Source organism: Pristiophorus japonicus, chromosome 21, assembly GCF_044704955.1.
Source record: "Pristiophorus japonicus isolate sPriJap1 chromosome 21, sPriJap1.hap1, whole genome shotgun sequence".
Classification (NCBI taxonomy): Eukaryota; Metazoa; Chordata; class Chondrichthyes; family Pristiophoridae; genus Pristiophorus; species Pristiophorus japonicus.
In genome coordinates this window covers 22,341,089-22,369,026 of record NC_091997.1, presented here as the reverse complement: position 1 = coordinate 22,369,026, position 27,938 = coordinate 22,341,089, and the positions used below count along the sequence as shown (strand labels likewise).

Sequence of the window (27,938 nt, the reverse complement as noted above, 5' to 3'; positions counted from 1 at the left end):
AGGGAAGGTGGCTCAACCGTGGCTATCAAGGGAAATGAGGGATAGTATTAAAGCCAAGGAAGTGGCATACAAATTGGCCAGAAATAGCAGCGAACCTGGGGACTGGGAGAAATTTAGAACTCAGCAGAGGAGGACAAAAGGTTTGATTAGGGCAGGGAAAATGGAGTATGAGAAGAAGCTTGCAGGGAACATTAAGACGGATTGCAAAAGTTTCTATAGATATGTAAAGAGAAAAAGGTTAGTAAAGACAAACGTAGGTCCCCTGCAGTCAGAATCAGGGGAAGTCATAACGGGGAACAAAGAAATGGCGGACCAATTGAACAAGTACTTTGGTTCGGTATTCACGAAGGAGGACACAAACAACCTTCCGGTTATAAAAGGGGTCGGGGGGTCTAGTAAGGAGGAGGAACTGAGGGAAATCCTTATTAGCCGGGAAATTGTGTTGGGGAAATTGATGGGATTGAAGGCCAATAAATCCCCAGGGCCTGATGGACTGCATCCCAGAGTACTTAAGGAGGTGGCCTTGGAAATAGTGGATGCATTGACAGTCATTTTCCAACATTCCATTGACTCTGGATCAGTTCCTATAGAGTGGAGGGTAGCCAATGTAACCCCACTTTTTAAAAAAGGAGGGAGAGAGAAAACAGGGAATTATAGACCGGTCAGCCTGACATCGGTAGTGGGTAAAATGATGGAATCAATTATTAAGGATGTCATAGCAGCGCATTTGGAAAGAGGTGACATGATGAGTCCAAGTCAGCATGGATTTGTGAAAGGGAAATCATGCTTGACAAATCTTCTGGAATTTTTTGAGGATGTTTCCAGTAGAGTGGACAAGGGAGAACCAGTTGATGTGGTATATTTGGACTTTCAGAAGGCGTTCGACAAGGTCCCACACAAGAGATTGATGTGCAAAGTTAAAGCACATGGGATTGGGGGTAGTGTGCTGACGTGGATTGAGAACTGGTTGTCAGACAGGAAGCAAAGAGCAGGAGTAAATGGGTACTTTTCAGAATGGCAGGCAGTGACTAGTGGGGTACCGCAAGGTTCTGTGCTGGGGCCCCAGCTGTTTACACTGTACATTAATGATTTAGATGAGGGGATTAAATGTAGTATCTCCAAATTTGCGGATGACACTAAGTTGGGTGGCAGTGAGAGCTGCGAGGAGGATGCTGTGAGGCTGCAGAGCGACTTGGATAGGTTAGGTGACTGGGCAAATGCATGGCAGATGAAGTATAATGTGGATAAATGTGAGGTTATCCACTTTGGTGGTAAAAACAGAGAGACAGACTATTATCTGAATGGTGACAGATTAGGAAAAGGGGAGGTGCAAAGAGACCTGGGTGTCATGGTACATCAGTCATTGAAAGTTGGCATGCAGGTGCAGCAGGCGGTTAAGAAAGCAAATGGCATGTTGGCCTTCATAGCAAGGGGATTTGAGTACAGGGGCAGGGAGGTGTTGCTACAGTTGTACAGGGCATTGGTGGGGCCACACCTGGAGTATTGTGTACAGTTTTGGTCTCCTAACCTGAGGAAGGACATTCTTGCTATTGAGGGAGTGCAGCGAAGGTTCACCAGACTGATTCCCGGGATGGCGGGACTGACCTATCAAGAAAGACTGGATCAACTGGGCTTGTATTCACTGGAGTTCAGAAGAATGAGAGGGGACCTCATAGAAACATTTAAAATTCTGACGGGGTTAGACAGGTTAGATGCAGGAAGAATGTTCCCAATGTTGGGGAAGTCCAGAACCAGAGGTCACAGTCTAAGGATAAGGGGTAAGCCATTTAGGACCAAGATGCGGAGGAACTTCTTCACCCAGAGAGTGGTGAACCTGTGGAATTCTCTACCACAGAAAGTTGTTGAGGCCAATTCACTAAATATATTCAAAAAGGAGTTAGATGAGGTCCTTACTACTAGGGGGATCAAGGGGTATGGCGAGAAAGCAGGAATGGGGTACTGAAGTTGAATGTTCAGCCATGAACTCATTGAATGGCGGTGCAGGCTAGAAGGGCCGAATGTTTCTATGTTTTGCTGCTGGCTCAAATTCATTCAAATCTGGAAGCTCTGCAATGTTTTAAATTCATTTTTTTCTTTCTCCACAGTGCAGAATGGCAATCAACTACTCTTCTGTTCAAATCACTAGTAAATAAACAATTACAAAAGCCCTCCTTGACTCACATTTATAGTTTCCCTATACCGACTCTTCAGCAATAGAACGCAGAGTGACATGGTTAACAAAATACCAAATCTCTCCAAAGCAGCACATGGAAATTGCTCACATTCAGCTGTATAAATGAAATTATGGGCTCAATTTTCCCCTTAAAAAAGAAATCGTAGTTGGCCAAACTTGCTTAAATGGCCAGAATTGGCGCAGGTGGCAGGTTACGTCCCCAAATGAGGCAAAAAAAAAAATCGTAGCCTAAAAAAATCGTACCTGCCGCAGAAACTTTGGGGAAACTTGGAGATTTTATTTTACTCCAAAAAAAAAAACGGTGCATGCCAAACAAACGGCACAGATAATTGGGGAAAATTGAGCCCAATTAAAGGAGCCCATAATTCTACATATTAGAGGAAGATTCTGTATAAATTAAATATAAAAAAGTTAATGCAAAATTCCAAGATTCAAAATGTCACTTGGATAGGAGACAATGTAGAGTCCAATAGTAAGTGGCCAATCCTACACTAACTTCCCACTTCACCATTAGTAGCAAAAAAAAAACACCACAACATATCACTAATGTGTGAGGATATGGCTGGCCAGTGCATTTTTATTTCATGTTATCATCTGCACCATTAATGAAGGACTGGGATCACTTTCCGACAACTCAGCCTGCAAAACCACTTCAGTTAATGCTCTAATAGTAATATCTATCGGCTTTAGCTACATTTCCATCTCGGATTCCTTCTTGTGAATATATTTATAAAACAGTTTCGGCTGGATTTTGGCCAGGTTTTTGTCGCGATGTGACCATCCGCGGCGAAAACCTGGCCAGTGGGATCCTTGGGTACCTCTTTGCGGCGGCGTCTTCAAATACCGCCGGGGAGAGATGCGCCGACATGCAACACCATGGATTGCGATACCGTCGTACTTTCGCCACACCCAGAATACCGACAGGGTCAAACCTGTCGGTGCAGCCCTGCCAGCAGCAGTATCAAGATCTGCAAAAAAGCTAAGTTAAAGTTTTGAGTTTTTAATTATTTTTCAGCAATTTAGTAGATAAGTGCCGATAGAATGTTCTTTGCAATTTTTGTTTTTTTGTTTTCCCCCCCTCCCAAGGCCTCGGACTAAAGTTGACAAAACTTAGGTTTCGCGCCGCGAATCCTCGTGCAATGCCAACGTTACCGGTGTAAAGGCCAAAAGGCCGAAAAACAGTAGTGCAGTGAAAAACGCTAATTTTGGCGTAAAACTACTGTTTTTGCCAAAATACGAAAATCCAGCCCTCTAGTTGAGAAGGAATTTATTACCAACAGCACTACTACAAGCCAGCACAGATAAAAACATTATATTCCGAACTTCAAAAACATCAGCTGGAAATATAAATTAGCTCCATCAAATTAAGATACACAGAGATTGAACTTGTCGCTCGTCAAAACCACCTGGAAAGAGGTGAACGAGTTTCACTTAAAAGCATAGAGGGTTTAATGTTCTTTGACTAACACCATTTGTTATTCTAAATATTACTGCATACCACACTTGCGATAAACAGAATTCTCAGTGACACCATACTGAATATGACATTATCTAATTCATGAGTTGGACCCACACAATTTATTTGTAACTTTGGCGCTCCCCTTTATTGAGAGATAAATTCTGGATTCCATCTTGTGATCGAAATAAAGGGATTCTGTAACCCAAAGCCAATTCTGACCAACTGACACACCCAAAATATTAATTCATTGTTCTCTTTCAGATGCTGATCAATTTTCTAGGAATTGTGACATTCTTTGTTTTTACTTCAGATTTCCAGCATCCCTGGTTTATTTTGGAATATATAAATACATAAAATAAATAAATAATATATATTATATATTTTTTTTTAAAAAAACGGTGGAAAATCACAAATAAATGAGAATGATCTAGGTTAAAACAGTATTCTACTTTGGTACATCTGTATTAAAATCAATTTATCAATTCTGAAATATGGTTTGATATAATCCTTAAGAGTTACACCTCGTAAAAATCTATTTGGCAAGAATGTTCCAAACCTGCTAGAATTGCTTTATGTGCTTGAAACTCTTGGCCTGCTACACAAAGGCAACAGTCTGTAAACCTAGAATTCTCCCATAAGCCTCCAAGCTCATCTGCTAACCGACATTCAGGAACTTTCACCATATTCATGGTGTTCTGGCCCGAGATATTCACTGAATCCTGGACCACGCTAACCTAGAGCGTAACGAAAACACAAACACAGTCGTGTTACACCAAAACATTGACACTAATTCCTTAATTTTACAATCAGCATTATTTAAAATAAATGCACCACCACCGGTCGTAAAATAATGCCGATTGGAAAATCCAGGCTTAAAGTCTTTTTGCGCATAAACTTTGCACAAAGCCATTGTAGTCAGACTGCGGAAACATAATACAGGTTAAAAGGGCATGGGGAAATCATTACAATGCATTTCATACTTTGATAATCTATTGATTTGTTGAAATGCCACTTTCCTTATAAATTCAAATGTCAATACACAAATATGCCCCAAAGCTTGATTGAGATGGTCTGCAAAATTTATTCAACTTTGAAAGCAACTGAAACAGCAATTCGTGAATTAAAAGACCTGTATGATTTTTCAATGCTGTTTATTATCAAAATCACTAATTGCTTTTACTGCCTTTCCAAAACATTTGTGCTTTCATAATTGTCTGCAGCATAATTTCTGGTAGGTTTGCTAATGCACATACTAGTTTAAACAGCTTGCGAATAAACAACATTCAAAATGGCGGTGATCAGAAAATAGTGAACACAGAAGATATATAAAATTATAACATGAATACAGAGCAACATATAATTTTATTCTGGCATTCCTCATCTACTAATGGGAGACACATGTTATATACTAATGCACACTTTTAATAGCCAATCTATATAAAGAACAGAACACAGAGGTTAAAGTAATGACTTCCAGATTTGTAGATATGTTAAGTAATCCATCTTAATCTATGGAAATAAATCACAGACTCATTAGTACCTATGAACACTCAGGCACTCATTCATTATCACAGAAGGTTCATTACACTATGTGCAGTGATTATATAAAGCCTGGTTCAATGTAGACATTACAGGAATATTGATTTTACCTCGTTAGCTAGTGAATATTGATTATAGTTAGTTAGGGAAATAACCAACAATGAACTCACTGCAGTCATGTGAACTGATGGAATTGGTGCAGAAACTAAGCCAAGCAAAGAGGTGGAATTTTAGAAAAATATGGCCATGTCAGTTTAATATAGCCACAGTATTGGGCTTGAACTTTTTATACCTTGAATTGTGTAAAATATGGCCTTTGACATCTTCCCACAAACTGTCTAGAATCAGAGCCCAGATTGAGAAATAGTTGTGTAAGCATGTCCTTCCCATAGAACTGATTGCAGAGACTAATTTTGTTTTACAACAACAGGCCTTCAAAACGTGGAGAAAAATCTAAATGCATGAGGCATCGCTACAAGGCTGTCACTACGAGCCATGTAACAGTGCAATAGTGTGTGGCAGAGGCTATTTTAAAGAATTTATTAAGTAATTAAAGTTACATGGAAATTTAGGATTAGCGATCACTTATATTGCAATCACATACTTTGGTAATCTCTATTTCAAAAGCAGGTAATTATAATAGTTATCATAAATGGAAGTGGGCAACAAAGAAATTAGCTAAAAATACTGAACTACAATTTCCATTACACATTTTTCTAATACAACCAGGAAAATCCAGGTTTGACCGTAGTCAGTGCCAAGGTATTATAGTTGGCACTATAGTTAGCCTCAATGGTGGGAGGCGGAGGGGAAGGTGCAAATAATTAGCCAAGATCTAGTGACACCTGCTATAAAGTGTGCATGTGTAGATATTGGCCGTGAACAGGATTGGACTTGGCCATGACACCTCTCTTCCCCCTCCACCAGTCAAATAACCCGTCAACCCTCCAGACTCGTATCCCAAGGCATCGCTACTTGACGAAATATATATATTTTTTTAAATCTTCTAAATTCAATGCTGGAATTCATCTATCTAAATCCAAAACATATATATGCCCCATACATAAGGGAGTGTTGAAGTAAAGGATTAAAACAACTCCCAAATTTGAAAATAGAGTAGCTCATCACAATTTCTTCCAAATAATGATGAAAGGCTACTGCATTCATCATATAGTTTAGCCACAAAACATACTTAATCCTCTCTAGGGATAGCCTTAATCATGTCTGCATCACTTCATTATTCCCAAATGTTGCTCGTTTTGCACTATTACAGTAAGAGACTTCCATCTCATCAGAGGACATTGTTTTCTGGAGTTCCCACGAGACTCCTTCAAGCTCCTAGATATTCGACACAATCAAGCAACTTTCAACGGCTTCATTTACATAGGAACTACATCAAATAGAACTTGATGCTGGATCCCACAGGGATTTTAACATTTAAAAAAAAAATCTAACTTACAATACAATTAGGTCATTATCCCTTGAAGGACAAGACTTGGGACACTGTCCTATTGATACATTTCATGCCAGTGGCAGTGAGGTCATCTTCATTCTGCATAATCGTAGAATTGATGAGGAAGACCATAATTTCTCTGTCTGGAGGCAGCAACAGTGAAACTTAAAAAGAACCATTAAGAGTGCTGAAGCATTACAATAAAATTAGCACCAAATAAATATTTATATAGTATATGAGAAAGAGGGGCCAGAAGAAATGTTGAGGGACAGGCCAGGAAGCAGCTTCATATGGAGGTGTCAAATTATTTTTGAACAATCAATAATCGACCTACCTTATTTAATATCCACACGATTAGAAAATATGTCAAAGCAATGCAAAAATGAGCTAGGGCTGAGGACCTACACCTTCAATTTATCTTGGAGATCATCAGTGATGTCCTGAGTTAAGTGAAAATAATAATGCTTAACGAAAAATGTGATTGCTCCAAGGTCTTGCCGAGGTCCTCAAAAGCATGCCTGTGCAAGTTAGCTGAAGAAATAAGGGACAAATCTGAAGCTCTCTGTGGTGAGTCCTGTTCTACTAATGCGTAACATAAAAATGACTAACACAACACTACCAATTTGTCGAAGAGTTTTCAAAAGTCCAATGTTTTGAAATAAAGAAATTTGGTCCTTTGCCCTGTGTGTGCATAACAACCAAGTGAAGGGGCACTTTCTTTGAAAGGAAGAAATGCTAGGAGGTGGGTAAAACTACTGAGACGCTAAATTGAAACAAATTTAGGCAGAAAGGATAAACTTGACAAATTGTCCTGTCAGTATGCTAAAGATGATCAGGCAAATAGCAAAACAGCTATAAAAAGAAAAATGGTCAATTATGGAGACCAATGGATTCAAACTGGACACCATGTTAAGTCCCTGCCATCACAGTGCCGGCCAGAGGTGGGTGAAAAAACAAAACTAGATCTCAAGTCATTCATCCATCAGCATTTGTGGTTACACCACATCCCTGTAGGTCGAAATGAGAGTCATGACATTCATACTACTTGCTACAAGTCTTCAGAATACAGGCTTTCCTGGGAGCCAGTATGGTCTTCACTGCCAATTGCTGGAATCTCAGTTATTTTAAGCCAGCCCTTTCAAAAGGCATAAAAGTAAATTGAGATTGACAGATCATCCGTAACTACTTGCCCCAACACCGGAGCAGAACAAAGGCAGCCTCTTGTTCAAGAGCATAGTAATGTTATCAAGTAGCTACATCTACAGAATATGGCACCCACTGCCTCCAAGTGATAATTGGCTGGAACATGTCTGCCATAAATGTCTACTGCTTTTTCGATGCCATGAGTGTGGATTGACTGTTCGACGGAGTTCAGTTCGCACCAGCATTGCATCTGTTGTATGCTGAGGCACAGGGATGAATAAGTTCCAGTTTATATCCCACACCACTGTAACGTTGCCAGTCATGATCTCCCCAGTGCTACTATGCACTTTGTTCCTGAAACACTTCTGTGCCTGCCAAAATTATTCTCAGCCAAGTCCGTTTACATCCTATGCATCAGAAAGGATCTCTCACGCCCTTCTGGGCAAGTTTTCCTCGACAGGCTCTGTATTCTCAGTGACATCTGGTTGGGGTGAGGAAAGGATTCCTCTTCCTGATCTCCATCTAATGTCTCGCATGGTCATTCAAAAGAGACGAGACCAGACTGGGCTGCGATTACCCATCGTCAAATAACCTGCAATGTTATCTAGATTCTCATACTTGGGTGAGGGAACAGTGGGCTATTGTTATCCATGGAACCATAACCTAGCATTGAGCCATCTTTGGAAGAGAAGGGGAGCAAAATAAAAACTGTTCAAAAAATTTTCCCCAGATACAAATTAAGGAAAGAGAATGGTTATCAAAAGAAAAATCATAGAGAGAACTTCCTTGGCTCGTGTACAACAGGTCTGCTATCTACAACCAAGAGGAAATAAAGCTTTTCCTCAGATTACTGCCACCATCTTCGAACAGAATGTGGAGAGCGTTTCTTCACCAGGGACACAGTTTCTTGAGGACTGAACCCCTAGTGATTTTATAACTCCCCTCGCACACATCTGCACCCCATACATCGTCAACAAATTTCCAACTGTATATGGAAACGGAATGAAGAGTTAAGATTCTTGAAAACTGAACACAAGTCAAGTCTCGAAATTTCTGGATCCCCACAAATGGAAAGCTGAACTGTCAATGACAGGAATTCTCACTGGTGCTTCATGGTTTAACAAAGTAATACTAGCAAATACAGACAAATCCGATTAAATCAGCATACCCAATTTACTTAAAACGAGTACAAGGCCTTATTCCCCCTCAACTATAAGAACTACAGTTGGATTTGCAGATCAGTTATGTAGCTTACTGGTAGCATACTAGAGGTTAAAGGGAAATGTAATCAAACATAGGATTCCACACAAAACTTTCCCTCTTCAGCAATTTTAAAGCATAAAACATAGAATCGAGATCCCAAAACTGTATAGCTACCCCCTTTATAACAGTTAGGATTATGAGACAATTTAGGGTGCTACAAAGTTACCGTCGGTGGGCAGCGTTTCTGGCTTCGCACAGACGATAAACTTGTGTAGTGTAAAGCAGGTGTGAAGGCTCTGAAGCAAAGTGGAGTGAGGCCCACTTCACCAGGGTGATCGCACTCGGCTTCCTTGGGAATCAAGGCTCCAGATTCAGGCTGCATTCACATTCTAATTGCAGCACTAGGACAGTGAAAATGCTTTGCACCTATGGTAAAATTGAAGTATAAATGCATCCTTAGGTAAACATAGTTCCAGTAATGCCAAACCCACTGTCTCAAATCACGAGATAAACACTTCGAAATCATGAAATTTGGCGAGTTGCTATTTTTTCCTGACCCCTCGCTGACCCTCACCCCTGGACAGAAAGCGCAATCTGCGATCTTTGCTCCCAGACAGGAAGCGCATTCGGCAAGCAGGAAACTATAGACCAGTTAGCCTAACATTTGTGGTTGGGAAAAGGTTGGAGTCCATTATTAAAGAAGCAGTAGCAGGGCATTTGGAAAAGCAAAATTCAGTCAAGCAGAATCAGCATGGGGAAGTCACGTTTGACAAATTTGCTGGAATTCTTTGAGGATGTAATGAACAGGGTGGATAAAGGGGAACCAATGGATGTGGTGTATTTGGACTTCCAGAAGGCATTTGCCAAGGTGCCACATAAAAGGTTACTGCACAAGATAAAAGTTCATGGGGTTGGGTATAATATATTAACATGGATAGAGGATTGGCTAACTAACAGAAAACAGAGTCGGGATAAATAGTTCATTCTCTGGTTGGCAACCAGTATCTAGTGGGGTGCCGCAGGGATCAGTGCTGGGACCCCAACTATTTACAATCTATATTAACAACTTGGAAGAAGGGACTGAGTGTAATGTAGCCAAGTTTGCTGATGATACAAAGATGGGAGGAAAAGCAATATGTGAGGAGGACACAAAAAATCTGCAAAAGGACATAGACAGGTTAAGTGAGTGGGTAAAAATTTGGCAGATGGAATATAATGTTGGAAAATGCGAGGTCATGCACTTTGGCATAAAAAAAATCAAAGAGCAAGTTATTATTTAAATGAAGATTGCAAAGTGCTGCAGTACAGCAAGACTTGGGGGTACTTGTGCATGAAACAAAAGGATAGTAGGCAGGTACAGCAAGTGATCAAGAAGGCCAATGGAAAAAGGGGATGGAGTATAAAGGCAGGGAAGTCTTGCTACAATTGTACAAGGTATTGGTGAGGCCGTACCTAGAATACTGCATGCAGTTTTGGTTTCCATATTTACAAAAGGATATACTTGCTTTGGAGGCAGTTCAGAGAAGGTTCACAAGGTTGATTCCGGAGATGAGGGGGTTGACTTATGAGGAAAGGTCGAGTAGGTTGGGTCGCTACTCATTGGAATTCAGAAGAATGAGAGGTGATCTTATCAAAACGTATAAGATTATGAGGGGGCTTGACAAGGTGGATGCAGAGAGGATGTTTCCACTGAGAGGGAAGACTAGAACTAGAGGGCATAATCTTAGAATAAGGGGCCGCCCATTTAAAACTGAGATGAGGAGGAATTTCTTCTCTGAGGGTTGTGGATCTGTGGAATTCGCTGACTCAGAGAGCTGTGGAAGCTGGGACATTGAATAAATTTAAGACAGAAAGAGAGAGTTTCTTAAACAATAAGGGAATAAGGGGTTATCGAGTGCGGGCAGGGAAGTGGACCCGAGTCCATGATTGCATCAACCATGATCTTAGTGAATGGCAGAGCAGGCTCGAGGGACTGTATGGCCTACTCCTGCTCCTATTTCTTATATCATGTTCTTATCACTGAAGACATTTTTGCTGTCATGCCAAATTTGACATATTTCCCCTGCAAATACTTCCTCCACAACCATTCCATAGCCAATGCTTTAGGTACACATGAACCAGCTCAGTCATCCAATTGTGCTACACCAGCTGTCAAATAGTACACTAGATTGAACCAATTCTCCCTTTCAACTTCACTTACCACCTTCCATAGCTGATTTTAGGGAACAATTGTGCCAAAGTGTTTTATAGGAGATCTGGGAATGTTGGCAGGAACCATGAGAGAAGTTATAGTAAGTGATCAAAGGCAGTGCTGGGTTGAGGCTTTTGAAAGTACAAAATAGGCAATAAGGTAAAAGGAGTTTAGAGAGTGTCCCAGAGACCAGTGGCATGGAGGCTGAATGCTCTGCCATCAATGGTAGTGTAGAGTGGGATGACACCCAGCAACCTAAAGTGAGAAGAGTAGATGATGAATTCTGGAAGGAAGAGCTGTTGGAGATTGCAGAAGTAGCATCGAACAAAGCCATGGGAAGAGCTGTAAAGGAGAGCAATTTTTGGCTGGAGGTTAGGGAGTCAATGCAGGTCGACAAGAACAGGAGTGAATACATCCTTAACTGGGGGTAACAACCCTGATGAAATAAAATTTGAAGTAATTAAAAAAAAAAAGTAGAAATGGAAAATTGAAAAAAAATGTATTAAGACAATGTATAGCGCTCCTTTTAAAAATCTTGAAGCTGATGCTTGTAAATAAAGGTCGAAAGCCCCAGCATAGATGAAGCAAAACAAGTACAGCGTCTGATACTTATGGCAACCCCTCTGGCTTGGCAAGAATGCACTTCTGCCCATTACTTACCGCTGTCAACTTTAAAACGTTCATGTTTGGCTTTTAGGACATCTATGCCCGTCTCTTTGTCGGTGATGAGCTTCTCGAGTTTGGTCACTGTTTTTGGGAAGTTTGGCAAGTTCAGCACGATCCAGCAGCTGCTGCAACACAGCCACCGCCATGTTACCATCTGCACCTGCAACACCCGCCCGTCCGCAAACGCAATAAGGCGCTTGTTAAACACGCACGTGTGACAAGCCGCGCAGCATCTTCTGGGAGTTATAGTCCTGTGTAAGTTTTGTTTCCTTTTATTTAAAGAGAACAAACAACATTCCCCAGCATGCGCAGCGAGTTGGACTCCTCCACATCGTGTGTGCCAGAGCGGCCACTTCCAGTTTTGGTCAGTGTGTCAACAATATTGCAGGCGAAGTTTAAAATAATGAGCTTTCTGAGGTGAATCACAAGATTGCGAGTTGGGCTGAATTCTCATTACAAATCGTGCGTTTCGCTATTAAATCGCGAGAGTTGGCGTTACTGACTTTTCACTTTGGGTTAACATGCCATGGTTCAGTATACATTCAAACTTCTTCCCTCCTAGAGTATTTCAAAAGAAAAGCTGCACATTTTGAAAATTATTCTTCAGTACTTGAAAGGTTTTTTTTATACCACCAAATGTACATGAATCATACAGGTAGGTATTTCAACCCAAATATTATTAATGGTTTTTCCATCAAGCAGATCAGGATTTAGATCAGAAAAATCAAGAGAAAAAAGTAAAAATCTGCACCACTTGTTTTAGCAACAATTTCTGTAGAAGTTGCTTTAAGGAAGGCACAAGCTACATACTTCTGCCACTGATCTTGGTTCATATCCAGGGATCTTACCAATTGTACTTGTAAATCAACTTCTGCTGCAAAATATTTCCAGAAAATGCATACGGAAAAATATATTGCAATGTAAAAAAAAGTCTACTACATTGTCTGAAAATATTTCTACCAGGACTGTTCAGCCAAATCAAATAGTATCACAGGCTCAATTGGAGCTTTTCAGACAGCTCCAAACAACTGCTTTACAGTAATTTACTTAAGTTTCTACCCACATTTTTTTTCAAAACAGATGTGGGGCTAGAGGGGGTAAAGAGGACATGAGGACAGACAGCAAGGTCATATAGCAACTGTGAGCCACTGCAACTTTAACAGCAAATCCGTGCTGGTATCCATTATCAATGCAACATTCTGTGGTCTAAAAAGTGTGCAATATATGCAACTATGCTTTTAGGGATTAACAAGGCACTAATTTGGTAGTTCTGATGAAAGCTCTAAAACACAAAGATGCAGCCTACCAGGAGAAAGAATTGCTACCTCAACCTGACATTTGCTACTCCTATATTAGATAGTCTGCAATTAATTTGAAAGAAAATATTTTCCCACTATTATGAAACAAACTAACCATGGCTGCATAACACAGGTGACAGTGTGAGAATAGGATCTGAAGGCATTCATTCAGTGAACACAGACTCAGCGCATCATTCTTGCCATCATTGTCGACACAAGCATACACAGTATGCAGGCCACCAGATCGTTGATTCAACAACATGGGGCGAGCTTTCTACTTGTTCGCAAGGACATGGATTGAGAACTGGTTGTCAGACAGGAAGCAAAGAGTAGGAGTAAATGGGTACTTTTCAGAATGGCAGGCAGTGACTAGTGGGGTACCGCAAGTGCTGGGGCCCCAGCTGTTTACATTGTACATTAATGATTTAGACGAGGGGATTAAATGTAGTATCTCCAAATTTGCGGATGACACAAAGTTGGGTGGCAGTGTGTGCTGCGAAGAGGGTGCTATGAGGCTGCAGAACGACTTGGATAGGTTAGGTGAGTGGGCAAATGCATGGCAGATGAAGTATAATGTGGATAAATGTGAGGTTATCCACTTTGGTGATAAAAACAGAGAGACAGACTATTATCTGAATGGTGACAGATTAGGAAAAGGAGAGGTGCAACGAGACCTGGGTGTCATGGTACATCAGTCATTGAAGGTTGGCATGCAGGTACAGCAGGCGGTTAAGAAAGCAAATGGCATGTTGGCCTTCATAGCGAGGGGATTTGAGTACAGGGGCAGGGAGGTGTTGCTACAGTTGTACAGGGCCTTGGTGAGGCCACACCTGGAGTATTGTGTACAGTTTTGGTCTCCTAACCTGAGGAAGGACATTCTTGCTATTGAGGAGTGCAGCGAAGGTTCACCAGACTGAATCCCGGGATGGCAGGACTGACATATCAAGAAAGACTGGATCAACTGGGCTTGTATTCACTGGAGTTCAGAAGAATGAGAGGGGATCTCATAGAAACGTTTAAAATTCTGACGGTTTAGACAGGTTAGATGCAGGAAGAATGTTCCCAATGTTGGGGAAGTCCAGAACCAGGGGTCACAGTTTAAGGATAAGGGGGAAGCCATTTAGGACCGAGATGAGGAGAAACTTCTTCACCCAGAGAGTGGTGAACCTGTGGAATTCTCTACCACAGAAAGTTGTTGAGGCCAATTCACTAAATATATTCAAAAAGGAGTTTGATGAAGTCCTTACTACTAGGGGGATCAAGGGGTATGGCGAGAAAGCAGGAATGGGGTACTGAAGTTGCATGTTCAGCCATGAACTCATTGAATGGCGGTGCAGGCTAGAAGGGCCAAATGGCCTACTCCTGCACCCATTTTCTATGTTTCTATGACATTTGTCGTCATCACAAAGGCTCCATAGGAGAAGATATTTCTCCTTGTTCAGTTTGAAAGCAATTGAGATGTATCCAACTATGAGGCAGTCAGTTGAATGCTGGTTGACGGTCTGGAGAGTCACAGATGGTGATTTATAGGAGCATCTGCTGCCCACTCCACATCAGCACGATGATCGGCATGTAACATCCATATGAAATACCTTATTTCCACGCAACAAATACAGGGTATATTGCCATTACCTTCACTCTTGGAGGCACTGATTCCTTGCCATGGTAGAGTGCCACAGGATCAGTTCCTCTGACACCTAAGGGGCCTTGGCAGCCCATAGTCATAAACCTTGACAGCTAGTGTTGAAAAGCTACTTGACCACAAAGAACTTCAAAACCAAGCATGATGTTAACCTTACCCGTCATCCACACAGGTATAACTCCAGCAAATCTTTGCATTAACAGTAAGGAGAATGAACCGTGGCCAACTTTCTTGCCCCAAATCTAGGGTGCAAAGCCCTACTGTAATGGCCCACAGATCAGTTAAGTCGGCAGAGACTGGGAAATGAACCTGGAACATCCTAAACTGTACTGAAAAAGCCATCAAGGGAGCCTCAAAGTGGTTTTCAATTAGCTACATACCGTAATTAAAACACACTGAAAATTAAATTCTACACTAAAATGGTGTATAGGTTTAATATTCTAGCAGGGATTTATTTTAACATGGAAAGCTATGCACATGATACCTTTTGAATATAGGTGAAGAATTTTAACAGGTAGCAGCTGGAAGTTCCAATCATTACTTGAGAGGACCACTAGATTCCCCCTTGATTTCTGTGGTTATTAGATTTATAGAATAAATGTACCTTGAGGGACGTTTTTACAGGCCACATTCACTGGAGTTATGCCAGAAGATTGCTGCGGTACCTGTGTCTATACTGTGGAGGCAGGCAAACAGCATATGGTTGGAATAGTGTAAATGATGAGCACTGTCAACAGTAAGTCACTTAAAATTCCACACAGAAGTGTTTTTTTTTTTTAAAGAGCATAAAATGATTCTTAGAGCGTCCTTTAAAGGTAACTTCATCATAGCAGTTGCCATTTCAATTAAGGTTGAATAAAACAGTACAATTTTGACCAAACCATTTAATACTACAATAGACAGATTGATCCCTGAATGTTTTAATCGGTTATTTATGCACTGATGCCCCACTACTATATCCAGAGTTCAAACAAAGCTATTTTCTCTCTTTTGTTTGTCTGTGCTCAAACTGAGTGTTAAGAACCCTGGGAAACTAAAATATTTTCTCACTCTGTTGTATTCAGAAGTCCCACACCAGATACATTTTCCCGATAAGGTCTCAATTCCGACTTCATACCAACTCACCGTCCCCTGCCAATTAGAACAAAATTACATTTTCCACAACTGCCAACTTACTCCAAAATTCAAAGGGCAATTTGAGCATTGGGGTCTCGACTCTGAGCTAAAGAGAACTTTTCAGATCTTCTCTGCATTATATTCTGACTAAATTCTGAAAACGTCAAAGGACAATGTACTACCGAGCTCTTCAGGTCATAGTTCACCACTGCCATTACAGCTGGGTCAATTGGATTGGTCAATCCATAACACCTGGTCTGAAATATAAAACTGTTGAACTGGGTCTCTGCTTTTACTGCTGCTCTGCACTTTTCACTAAGGATTTATGCAATGATCACTACAATTGTTTAAATCCATTTTTAGAACTCCCCGCTTCTGCAATTTTACACTTTAAAAGCCAAATTGGGTAGCTTCACATTTCACCACACAAAGCAAAGTCACAAGGAACGAAGGTGAAAGTATGTCGAGTCACAAGCATCACTAAAGATAGGATTTAAAAATGACCCGCACGAATATTACTGAACAAAATTGGACATCACTGCCATCCATTAAATCTATCCATCACCATTTACTCACAATGTTGCCACAAAGGCAAATATGGATCAAATTGAATAGCCCCATTGTACAACTCATTATTGGTCAAGAATAAAACCTGAATGAGGATGGTCATACTAAATAGCTAGTTTAACCAGCTCCCACTTAGACCAAGAAGAGTGTACCAGCATGCAAGCGATATTAACATTTATACCAATATGCCCTTTCCATTAGAAATCCCAGTGAATAAACCAATGTTGCTGAGAGAGTGTCTGAGAACATGCTGACTTTCCTCTTCCGAACAACCTCAAAGAAGCATTGGGGTAGAATAAACAGGTTCTGCTTATTCGGTACTTTCTGTATTGGAAGCACAAATACTACAGAAACTGGCCAATAGCAACATCCACGTTCAGGCTAGTGTGGACTTCTTAAAGATTTCAAATTGCTGGACAAACTTGCATGGACGCGATTAAATCGGAAGTACCCCACTAGATTGTAATGGAAGCAGGCCTGAGGACAGCTGAATTTTAGAATGCGGCCAAGAGCTGAAGTTAAGGGCTCAATATCAGACTCAGCTTAGTTCCTATGTTACCCTTGAGCTCCATCAGTTGTAAAAAGCAATGCTGGTTCCAAGTCAAGGGTTAATTGCAACAGCTACACACACACCTGTTAGCCAACAAAAAAAAGTGCATAAAGCACAAAATAATCTCAATTTAATTCTACAAATCAATAAAAGAACAGTTGGCTTATCTAGCATGTAATTGGGCTTGGCAGTTTTGATTTATAATGTACACCAGGCTCTTAATTTCCTTCTAAATTTGTGCCACAACTGCAAATTAGTTTCCTTAATATACCACTCTGTGAAAATCATGACATTATTATTCTGCTGCAATAAAGTCACAATAGTTTCTGAAATACTGAACCTATACAGCCCAGAATTAGCTTGACTGCTGTTTAAATTAATAAGAGTTTAATATACTTTATAAAATAATTTAAATGGCAATGAGTACAATATTGTAATATAATTTTAGACATTTAAATCCATAAGCTGCTGGATACATAATCTTATGATTTACAACATCTAAAATCCTTGGTTAATCGCTGTCAATGTTACTCATAATTATTCAATATTCTATCTTGTACATTTTCAGTTAGGTGTATCCAAGACATCTGCTTGCATAATTCAGTATAATATAGAATATTTGGGAAGGCAATTGATTTTTGATGCAATTTTCCAAGACTGATCACCATGTAATTTAAGATCCTGAATACAGCAAATCAACCATAACACAATCCCTTTGCTACAGTTCCAAAGAGATAGATGTACACTCTGCATTGAATCTATCTGGGGATCCACTAGTCACCTCTTTCAGCAACTAATCAAACCATCTGGAAAAGGCATGGGCTCCAATATAGCAGAGTGGCTCACAGTAGCAATCTAACAACCACAAATTGATTACAGCAAGAAAATAAGAAGCACAATTGTTAAATAATTATTTGCAGGAGGTGATCAGACAGTAATTGAAAATGCACTGTTTCTTCATAATGACCAATCAAGATCTTTACCATCATTATTGCGCACAGTAATTTATAGAATAATGATCAAATATATTAACTTGAGATCAGTAATTCTTTCTCATTCATCTCTCAACAACAGCACCTGGTTATCACAGTGTTACTCCATGGGACTAATTCTACTAGTTGTCTCTTATAATGCAGAAAACATCTTAAAATAGTCCAAGTCATAATCATGTTTGTTAAGAACTTACTTCACAGAACAATGTGAGTTTGTCATCAGGAAGGAGTCCATTGGCCTCATCTAGTAGGAAATCTCTTCGAATAAATTTTTTGAAACCCCAGTCTTTTCCTTGCACAAACCGATATGCTCGTTGGCTCTCTGCAAAACAAAATTAGATGCGTTCTACTTAGCTCAAGTTGTAACGCTGCAAAACAGAACAATCCTAGAAATAGACCGTCTACTATTTACATCAACTTGGATTTCAGCAGAAAAGTTTTAGCCACCTGGACAATATCCTGTTCTTGGGTTTGGTCACATGATACAATTATATAGATAGATTCTAGCTGATGGAAAAATGGACAGACTCAAAACATCAGATTATACTATAACGCTGATAAAATTCAATGACCTTTAACATTAAACTTAAAAAAATTATAATTACAACTTTTGGTGCATCAGTAAACCCACCTCTACAAAAACTCTTAGTGGGCCTACTTTGTACCTGATTTATGGAAAATTCAGCTAAAATGCTACCACCATAAATATACTGTAATAGCTCAACAGGACAGCGGTGCAAATGTAGTGATATAAATATCAAAAAAACATTTTTATTTTTTTTTTAAATGTCGACAGAATTTTTAAAATTCTGCTATATGAATTACGATCTACTTTAAAGGTTGTGGTCTGCTGTAACCTTATTTTCCAATTAAGCATTTAACAGTCTGTATCTGAGCTGACCTACCAAGATATGCAAATTGAATATGAAAGTAATCCGGCAAGTTGGATAATTAAATCTTTGTGGTAATCAAAATGCCCATTTCACAGATCATGTTTCAGACCGTTGTCATGCCTGCAGCTGATGGTTAATCATAATAAGCTATAGGTTTTGCTTAATTATAGCAAATTATTGATTATTAACTTTGTAAAGAATCAGTTAACACAAAGGCCTTTCACTGCTGGAACCTGGTTTCAAGTCCAGCCGAAAGCAATAGGATGAAAGTCACTTTTGCTACTGGCTATAAAAGGTCCTATGTGAAATGAATTGAGACAGTCTCAATCCAGTCCCTAGTGAGCATGGACTCAGTGTACAACTGCCACTACTTTGACATTAAGTGGTACTAAGAGACAACAACATGGTTGGTGTAGAAAATGAGAATTATCAAGACTGATGAAGGAGGAGGTCCTCTTGTAAAGCAAAACTGAGGCACATTACTGAAACAGGGTAAAGAGGTTTACTCTGCTGCCAAAAAGAGTTATGCCAGAGCTGGAGTACTTGATACCAATACTGGGTGCCTCAAATCATAAAGTGTTCCATTTCTCAGTCCCAACAACTGCCAAAAAATCACTCATTTTCCCTAGGTAATGCAAAAATTGAGAATACAGGGGAAGTGAGGAAGAGAGTGAAAGTTTCAGTTTTGTTAATGAAATACTGACCACAGTGCACTGCGTAAGACAGCATGTGTTTTTTTTTAAAACAATGAGACCCAAGCCACAAGGCCTCAATGGAGTATTTACAACTGTATTGTAGGAATTACATTAATGCAAATCTTGTGCACAGTGTAAAAACGGGAAACTTTATTCAGGGGCGAATGCCTAGAGTAATTAAGCTGCAGTAACAGCCTGTTAAACAAAACTGGCTGTTGAATGCATCAACAATGCACACTATTAAATCATGATACTATATGTAGATATGAAATCTCGGGGGATGAGTAAGTGAGTGGGTAGATTCTCCATACAAGAACGAGCCTTCATTAAACACTGCATTTCTCTTAAAATGTCCTGATTTTAAAATGTGATTGCCTGATTACTCAAATGACAACTGGTTCTCACTCCCAAATAGAAATGTTGGAAATCAAATTCAGAGAGAAATGTTGAAAATTTATAATAGGTTCTTCAGCATCTGAGGAGAAAAGACAAATTAATGTTTTGGGTGAAGAATTTATATTAGTTCTCCACCTAACATGCCAACTTGTCTTTTCCAGATAGTGACAGATCCACTGCATATTTTCCAGCATTTTCTATTAAAAGGTTAGAGCTGTTTGACTCTCAGGGTTGGCAATCACTTGAACTGTCCAATTGTGCAATTTTTGTCAGGCACTGATAGCTTACGAGACAAATCATCCTGTGAAAACGAGGTGCTCGAGAGTGCGATTTGTCCACTCTAACCTCATCGCCTGCAAGCCAACCATGAAGCTTACACTGTAGTCCATGGTTCAGCCCTTCCACTCTCCCAGTCAGAGACAGCCTGGCAAGAGAATCAAATTAAGAGATTTCTCCCGCTCTCAAATAAGGCTGATTTATTTTGTGTGAAGTTACTGGGATGCAAGCTTTCCTCCTCTAAAGTAAATTTTAAAAAGTGAGCAATACTCAAAAGATCTTTGGTGTTGATGGGTAGTTCTGAAAATAATTTTTAATGTAATCCAAATGGGATGAGAAGTAAAGTACATGTAGACATGCTATAAAGAACAAAATCGCTACATTTATTTTATGCTTATCTTCCATCCCTTACAACAGATGAAGATGCCTTTTTTCTAACCTTCCTTCTAAACTTTATATTTAAAACCAAAATGGTTGAGGTAGCCTGCCCTCAGTTTGGCTGGTCCTGTAGCATTTAGCGGATGCCTTCATCAGTGCAGTAGCAGACATGACTTTGCTATGTTACACACAATACAGAACTAGGATGAGGTTACAGGGAGCACCAAACTTGAAGCTACATCCCCAACATAGCAGCTGAAGTTGGAAGCCTAGTCAAACAGTGATGGTTCTTCCCTACAATTTTTATTAGAAGAGACTGTAAAACATTGCTGCTAGCAGCAGAATCATTATGCAGCCAGTGATTTCTTCTAACGACTGAATCTAAGCAGGATTCCTCATTAATATAAACTTCAGCTAGAGCCACATTTCCTGGCTCAGCGATTTCTATGCTATTACAGAGCGAAGGCTAATGGAGTGTTGTGGCTTTCTTGCCTTTTTATTGCAGTTCTGAGCACTGTGTATTGGCAGAAATTTCCACGTCTCAAGTGACAAAGTGTTTTAACTTGGATACAAATGCATGATTCCAGTAAATCAATTTTCAAAAATGAAGCAAATCAGATGACGACAGAAAGGCTTATTTTTGACGGGGGGGGGGGGGGGGGGTGGGGGGGAAGCATATTTTTCTGTTGACAGTAGACGTACAAACTGAAATGAAAACAATCCTTGGATAAAAAGATAAAAAGTTTGTTCAAAGGAATTAAGTCTGATCAAAGTGAATTGCAAATTTAATATATCATGCCATTTTTAAAAAGTAATACATTACTCTGCAACAAATTGTAGATCTGATAGGGGGCATTAAAACTGCTTTTGGCAAACCTGCTTTGCAAGAACTCCAGCCTCAATTGAAAAGGTAATCTGGACAACCCCAAACTTCCAGCTTGCAGCTGATATTTAGTTTAAAAAAAATAGGGGCTATGGTGAGGGGAGAAAAAGATGGGGAAACATTGGTCATAAATAGTTGTTCCTTTAGACCAGTTTGCACAACTGAATAGAACTGCATTTAAAAGCTGAGCCTGTATCTGAAGCATACTGTCACTTCACTTACCCATTGCCTTAGTTTCTTCACCTTTTGCGTTCAGAATGGAGAATTTAAATTTTGCTCTGACTTCACTTTTTGGACAGCTGACTAGCAGCAGGTAGAGTGATAGGTAATCTTTACTTTCCTCATCTAAACCCTTAGGGTTCACTCGGAGGCACCTTAAATATACATAAAAAATGAAATGTGTTAAAAAGAAAATGAATGAATCACATACAGGCTAAAAAAAATTAAAAGAGCATTTAGATGCAGGATTGGCCTGTCCCATTTATTCTCTTCAGCGTGGCTTTACCATAACTACATCTTGTTATTCTATATGAAAGTACAGCTCATTTTTAAAAAGGATATAGTGTCTCTCTCTCTCTCACACACACACACACATACACTCTTAATACTACTGTTCAACAATTTCTGTACTGTACTGTACTTCAGGCCATGACTTATCTACCACCTTTTAACTACACTTTCCAACTCATTTGAATGCAGCAACTATCCCCAATACTGCTACTAAAATAAGATAAGCCAACAAACGTTCGCATGTCTAAAGTCATATTTAAATAGATTCAGAATGTCTCCAGTTCCCTCCTCTCCTCAACTTATAATTTATAGCATTTTACAATGAATTTGCCATACTTACCATTTCCCCCTGTAATTATCGTGCAGCACTTGGAGACATTTCATCACTTTGGATGAGGCAAGCTGCTTTTCAGCTCAGGTGAACTCATCCACAGTATTTTGCTTTTGTGGAACTCTCCTCCTTTATGATCATTTTTATCCAATTCATCTCTGCAGTTCGAAACCTTAATGCCAATTATGTTTCTGTCTATTGCCACTCATTTCACCTCCTCCCCAACCCTGCTCTAGTTCACCATCTATGACAAAGTAAATTATATTGCTTTTAAGTATTCATACGCTATTGTTAAAGTTACTAGCAAGTGAAAAGCTTAATGGGTGAATTCAAAGAAAAAAAAAAATCTTGTTTGCCAAGTGCAAACTTCAAATAAAAAAAATTTGGTAAGCACTTTAATGCCATGAAAACAGAACTGCGCACAATACTATTCTATGTGCCTCCACTTGCCCTTGAGCATACTCACTTGAGTTGGCAGGACGCATGAACAATACTAACATTTATATTAAACAAAATAGAGGATACTCACATCAGTGTGTAAATTTGTAAGCATCTTAAAGTGAAATATCTGTAATGCAGGTGCTGAATACAGCTAAAATTCTCAAATATTTACCTGTCTACAGTGCAGTAGAGCAACTTGCAAAGCTTTAGGACTTCAGTGTGGTGAGTTTTTATAGTTTTATTGAACAGTGTTAAAATGGTGGCATGAGAGTTGCGTCTTAGTACATTTGCATCAAATTACATTTTCACTTAATCGGCTTATGAAGACAATTGATGATAGATGACTCACTACAATATAATTACTCCACTTTCTTCTAATTAGTTACAGGTGCACTTGGACATTCCTGCAGCTTTGTCAGAACCTTTGACTGCTTGGAATTAAATGTTTCATTAATAAATGTTTTAAATTACATCACTGTAGGTGACAGATCATGTCTACAAGCAACGCAAGGACTGAAGATAATCTCTAGGTCAAGATATCACGACACTGGTCAAGCCAAACGAATGCAAATACTTTCCCCACCAAGATTATGGAGACAGTTAGGTCTGTAATTCTACAGAATCACTAATAATGTACTTGCACCTCCAACCTGTCAATTTCTCTCTGCCCTTATGCACATAGGATTACATGGGATATACGGCACAGAAACAGGCCATTCGGCCCAACCAGTCCATGCTGGCGTTTATGCTCCACTCGAGCCTCCTCCAGTCTTTCCCCATCTAAATCGACCAGCATAAACCTCTATTGCCCTCTCCCTCATTTGCCTGTCTAGTCTCCCCATAAATGCATCTATAATATTCGCTTTAACCACTCCCTGTGGTAGCAAGTTCTCATTCTCATTCTCTTGGGTAAAGAAGTTTCTTCTGAATTCCCTATTGAATTTCTTGGTGACTATCGTATATTGATGGCCTCTAGTTATGCTGCTCCCCACAAGTGGAAACACTCTCTCTGTATCCACTCCATCAAAACCTTTCAAAATTTTAAAAGCCTTCGCCCCCTCCCCCCCGAAGAGAAGAGAGCTCCAGCTTGTTCATGTTTTCCAGATATCTATACCCTCACATTTCTGGTATGATCCTAGTAAATCTTCTCTGCACCCTCTCCAGTGCCTCTATATCCTTTTTATAATATGGCAACCAGAACTGTACGCAGTACTCCAAGTGTGGTCTAACCAAGGTTCAAAACAGGTTGAGCATAACTTCCCTACTTTTCAATTCTATTTAAGCAGCAACGGTCACTAACCTACCAACCCCACCATTTTGAAGCTCTCCAGACTAAGGGAGCTACACCTCTGCATTTTCATTCACCTGCACATTGGCTGTGCTTTGCAAGTAGCATATGGTAGAGTGGAAAGTGACTGTCTTGAACACAATTGTAAGCCTGACCCAGAGAAAGGGTCAGGACAACAATAAATGGTTTAGGGATGTGCCAGACCAATTCTTGTCATTTAAAAATTCTGGAGGGCTGAGGGTTCCTTTCTTGTGCCTCTTTTTGAACAACACCACTCCATCATATTTTAAATTTCGAAAGAGAGGAAAAGTTAAAACATCAATTGCTGGAAATCTGAAATAAACAGAAAATATTGGAAATGCACAGCAAGTCCGTTAGCATTTGGAAAGAGAAAATTGCGTTGTTTTAGGTTCTAGTTCTGACAAAGGGCCCATATCCAAAACATTAACCCCCCCCTTCTCTTTTTAAATACTAATACGTTGTGTATTTCCAGTGTTTTTGGTTTTATTTTATATTCTATTTATTCCATTTTCCCAGAGAGAGGGGGGAGGGGGAAGGGGAAGATGAAAGAAAGGGAGAATGTGGAATCATTTTCAGTCTAGGGAGATTACAGTGAAGGCAGCAATCTGCTCCCTTTCAAATAAACCATACCAGTCAGCACCATCATTGGTCAGTAATCACATAACTAGATTGTATTCAGACAGTGGCTGCTTTTCCTGCCGTGCTTTACAGCTGGTATGGCTACTGCTCGGAGTCCCAGAACTGATAACTTATGGGTAGTTTGCATCAAGAAAACATCAACCTAATCACAAATTTTGTATTTTTAATTAAATTAATTTTGTATTCATGCTTTCCAATTTGTTCAATTCAACTTTCAGTAGTCTCCCCCAAGATTCAGGATCACTGCTGATTCCACTAGTACCCGAAATAAAGAGTTCTCTTTACTATGACTTCAAGCTCAGAAGTTTTAAAATATTGTTGCAAAATGGAATAAGACCATCACCTGGAAAGACTAAAGCTACAAAATCCAGCAGAATACATTTCATCATTTTGTTTTGGGGGTGGGGGGGGTGGGGGGCTGAGGGAAGTAATTTTATTACTGTTTTAAAAAAAACATTTTTCTTTTATCAGTGAGTACTGATGATATTAGGAAAGGAGCTAGCAAGCCTCGAGGAAGCTGAATTAACAACCAATATGCGGCTCTGTTGGCGTACGTTATTTAGGGGCATTATACCATGAGCTTCAGTGACTCCCTTTGAGTTCCTTACTCCAAAGACGTCCACTGAAGTTAATATTTTTTAAATATTGAGAAACGAAAGAGGGAAAAAAAAGGATATAATGTCTGATTCGTAAAGAGATCAATAGTGACGCTCACAGTTCAAAAATGTTGCTTCCACATCAGGGTCTTGTTTTGTTTTTAAATCCAAAGTGATTAAGTTACATTTTCTTGGCAATTCTTTATAACTTTAAAAGCAGAGTGCTAATGATACAATTGATGGTACAAGGTTAAAGGAATGATGTAACCAACATGGTTGATGCTCATTCGGTTCACTCATCTTGCTAGGCTCAGTAAGTTTTCCAAGCTTGTATCTCCAATTATGTCATCAATATAGTTTAACTTTTCTTAAATAGAACCAAAGTGGACAGAAAAAAAATTATTAATTCTCTAACAATTTTTCATGCCAGATTTCAAAATAATACAAATTGGGTTTCCAATACAAATTAAACGAAAAACATTATTCTGCTAATAGTATATAAAATGGTTGCAACATCACTTAATTTTTCAATTTTGTGTATGTAAAGTAACCAGTTGGCATAATCCAATAGTCCGGTGTATATGCAACACATATTTCCTTTAGAAAAGAATGAAAAAGTCTAATGGGCATAAAATATTTTACACCATGACACAGAATTTACCCTCCAATTTCACCAAATTTTGACTTTGTAATTTGAGATTTTTAAAATACCATTACTACATGGAAGCACTATCAAAACATGGATTGCTCTCGTCACATCTAAAAAAAAATTAGGGAAGGAAAGAAAAATCTTTTTTATGGAAGAATAGATGAAGTTCCTGATATGTAATAAAAACTTCCTAGCTTCCCTCATGGCTCAGAGCTTATCCAGTCAGGAGCTGGAAGGTCAGGTCGAAATCTATCAGACCCGATAATAACTTAGAACCAGGGAAAGAGCGGGAGGGAAGGAAGATTTCCGAATGGGAAACATGGAAATATGGGTTTCCCCCAGTTGAAATCAACAGGAAGACCTGTTTTAGATTTTATCTGCAGACTTCCCTCCAGAATGCCAACCAGATTAATAGGCTGGTTGTCTGTCTGGCTGGAAAGCAGCCAGGGAGCAGACGTTAGGCAAGTCCGACATTGCGGGATGCATAAAAGGTAAGCTTTATGGGAAGGGGAAGCACTCCTTGCTCCTCCTGGCCTACAAGTAGTGCAATAAAGGCACTCGCCTCATATTTTCTCGCCTCCTTTCATCTGCTGAGATTCCCGAGGCCCGAGAATCCCAGCCTGCAGGTGTTAAAAATAAAACCAGGAGGCACGCGGCCTCCTTAAAAGATTTTTAGTGAGTGACCCGCCTCCCGAGAGCAGATTGGTCGCCTCCGTTAAGACTGGAAGTGGGCGGGTTGGAGTCAGGCGGATGGGAGAAAAATTGTTTAAAAATATGTTTTATAAAATAAAACATTCTTCTTCTCCCTCCCCGAACACACCCAATCAGCTCAGAGATTGCTTCAGGATTGTTCATGTATTTTAGTTCAGTACTAAGATTGACCAGCTTGAGACCATTTTGTTAAGAGAAGAAATTTTACCTATGGTTTCATCACAGAGACCCTCAAAGTGGTTTCCAGCCGTACATGTCCCAAACGTCAAATCTCTATTCTTGGAGGGCAGGAAGAGGCAGAATATGTACCATGTAATTTATTTTACGCATTGCATTTCTTGCTTGGGATAAGGAGGCGAAAGAGATATATATTGAAAGCACCATGACTTCCTGCCAGTTTACAGAAATGCTCCATTTTGATTTCTTAGTGGTTGAGACTTAGTGTAATAAACATGCTGATTATAGCATCTTGCCTATAAATGGAGTTACTAAAATTACATTTTTAAGCATATTCCTAAAGTAAGACGAGTCTCATTTTTGTGTTATACATGTGTTAAATTAAGATGGATTCCCACCAAAAACTTAGAAACTGCTAAATTAGGCTAGTGTCTGGAGAACATTATGTGGAAACAAATCTGAAAGGGAGGAACAGGGAAGAGGAGAAGAATGAACTCTCAATGCAGACTCACATTAGGCAAGCTTTTCTTCTATGAATGCAACCTGGTAGATCGAGGTTAAGACACCACCTCTTCTGGTGTGTTATTAAATCAAATACAAACCAGCCAAACTAGTCTTCCAAGAACTTACATTACAGAAGTGAAAGTTAAGTAACCTTTGCACTCTGCTTTTATCTCCAGGTTTCACTGAAAAAATACAAATAGGGTAACTCTCTTGCCTTAGAGGGACAGATTTAACTTGAAGTCCAGTCTTAATACATTTGGAGTTGGCATATTGTAGCAGTATTCTCTTCTGAAGCACATTGTTGAGGCAGTATGCTTTACTGTACATTTAACAGTGCTATCATTTGACCTGAAAGTGTTTGATGCCAACATTGGGAACCCAATAATAGAAAATATTCCATCTATTAATTCTAATGTCCCTCATCTTGCTGAGCACAATTGTTTTTTTTTTATATAAAGTAAAAAAAAAAGCAGGTAACCCTTGCACCAAAATATCACCCTTCGAAAATAAAAATAAAAATTGCAATGCCTCACAATT

General features: G+C 39.5%; 1 protein-coding gene across 7 annotated transcripts in view; it reads right to left on the bottom strand.

Moving 5' to 3' along the window:
• Positions 1 to 27,938, bottom strand: part of spop (speckle type BTB/POZ protein) — a 350,668-nt gene that overhangs the window by 24,697 nt on the left and 298,033 nt on the right. For all 7 annotated transcript variants that reach the window (XM_070864474.1, XM_070864472.1, XM_070864473.1 and 4 more), the window contains 3 exons: positions 21,757 to 21,908; positions 18,208 to 18,335; positions 4,210 to 4,387 (listed from right to left, as the gene is read on the bottom strand). In XM_070864474.1, coding sequence (XP_070720575.1) covers positions 4,210 to 4,387; positions 18,208 to 18,335; positions 21,757 to 21,908 — 458 coding nt within the window. The remainder of the gene's footprint in view (positions 1 to 4,209; positions 4,388 to 18,207; positions 18,336 to 21,756; positions 21,909 to 27,938) is intronic.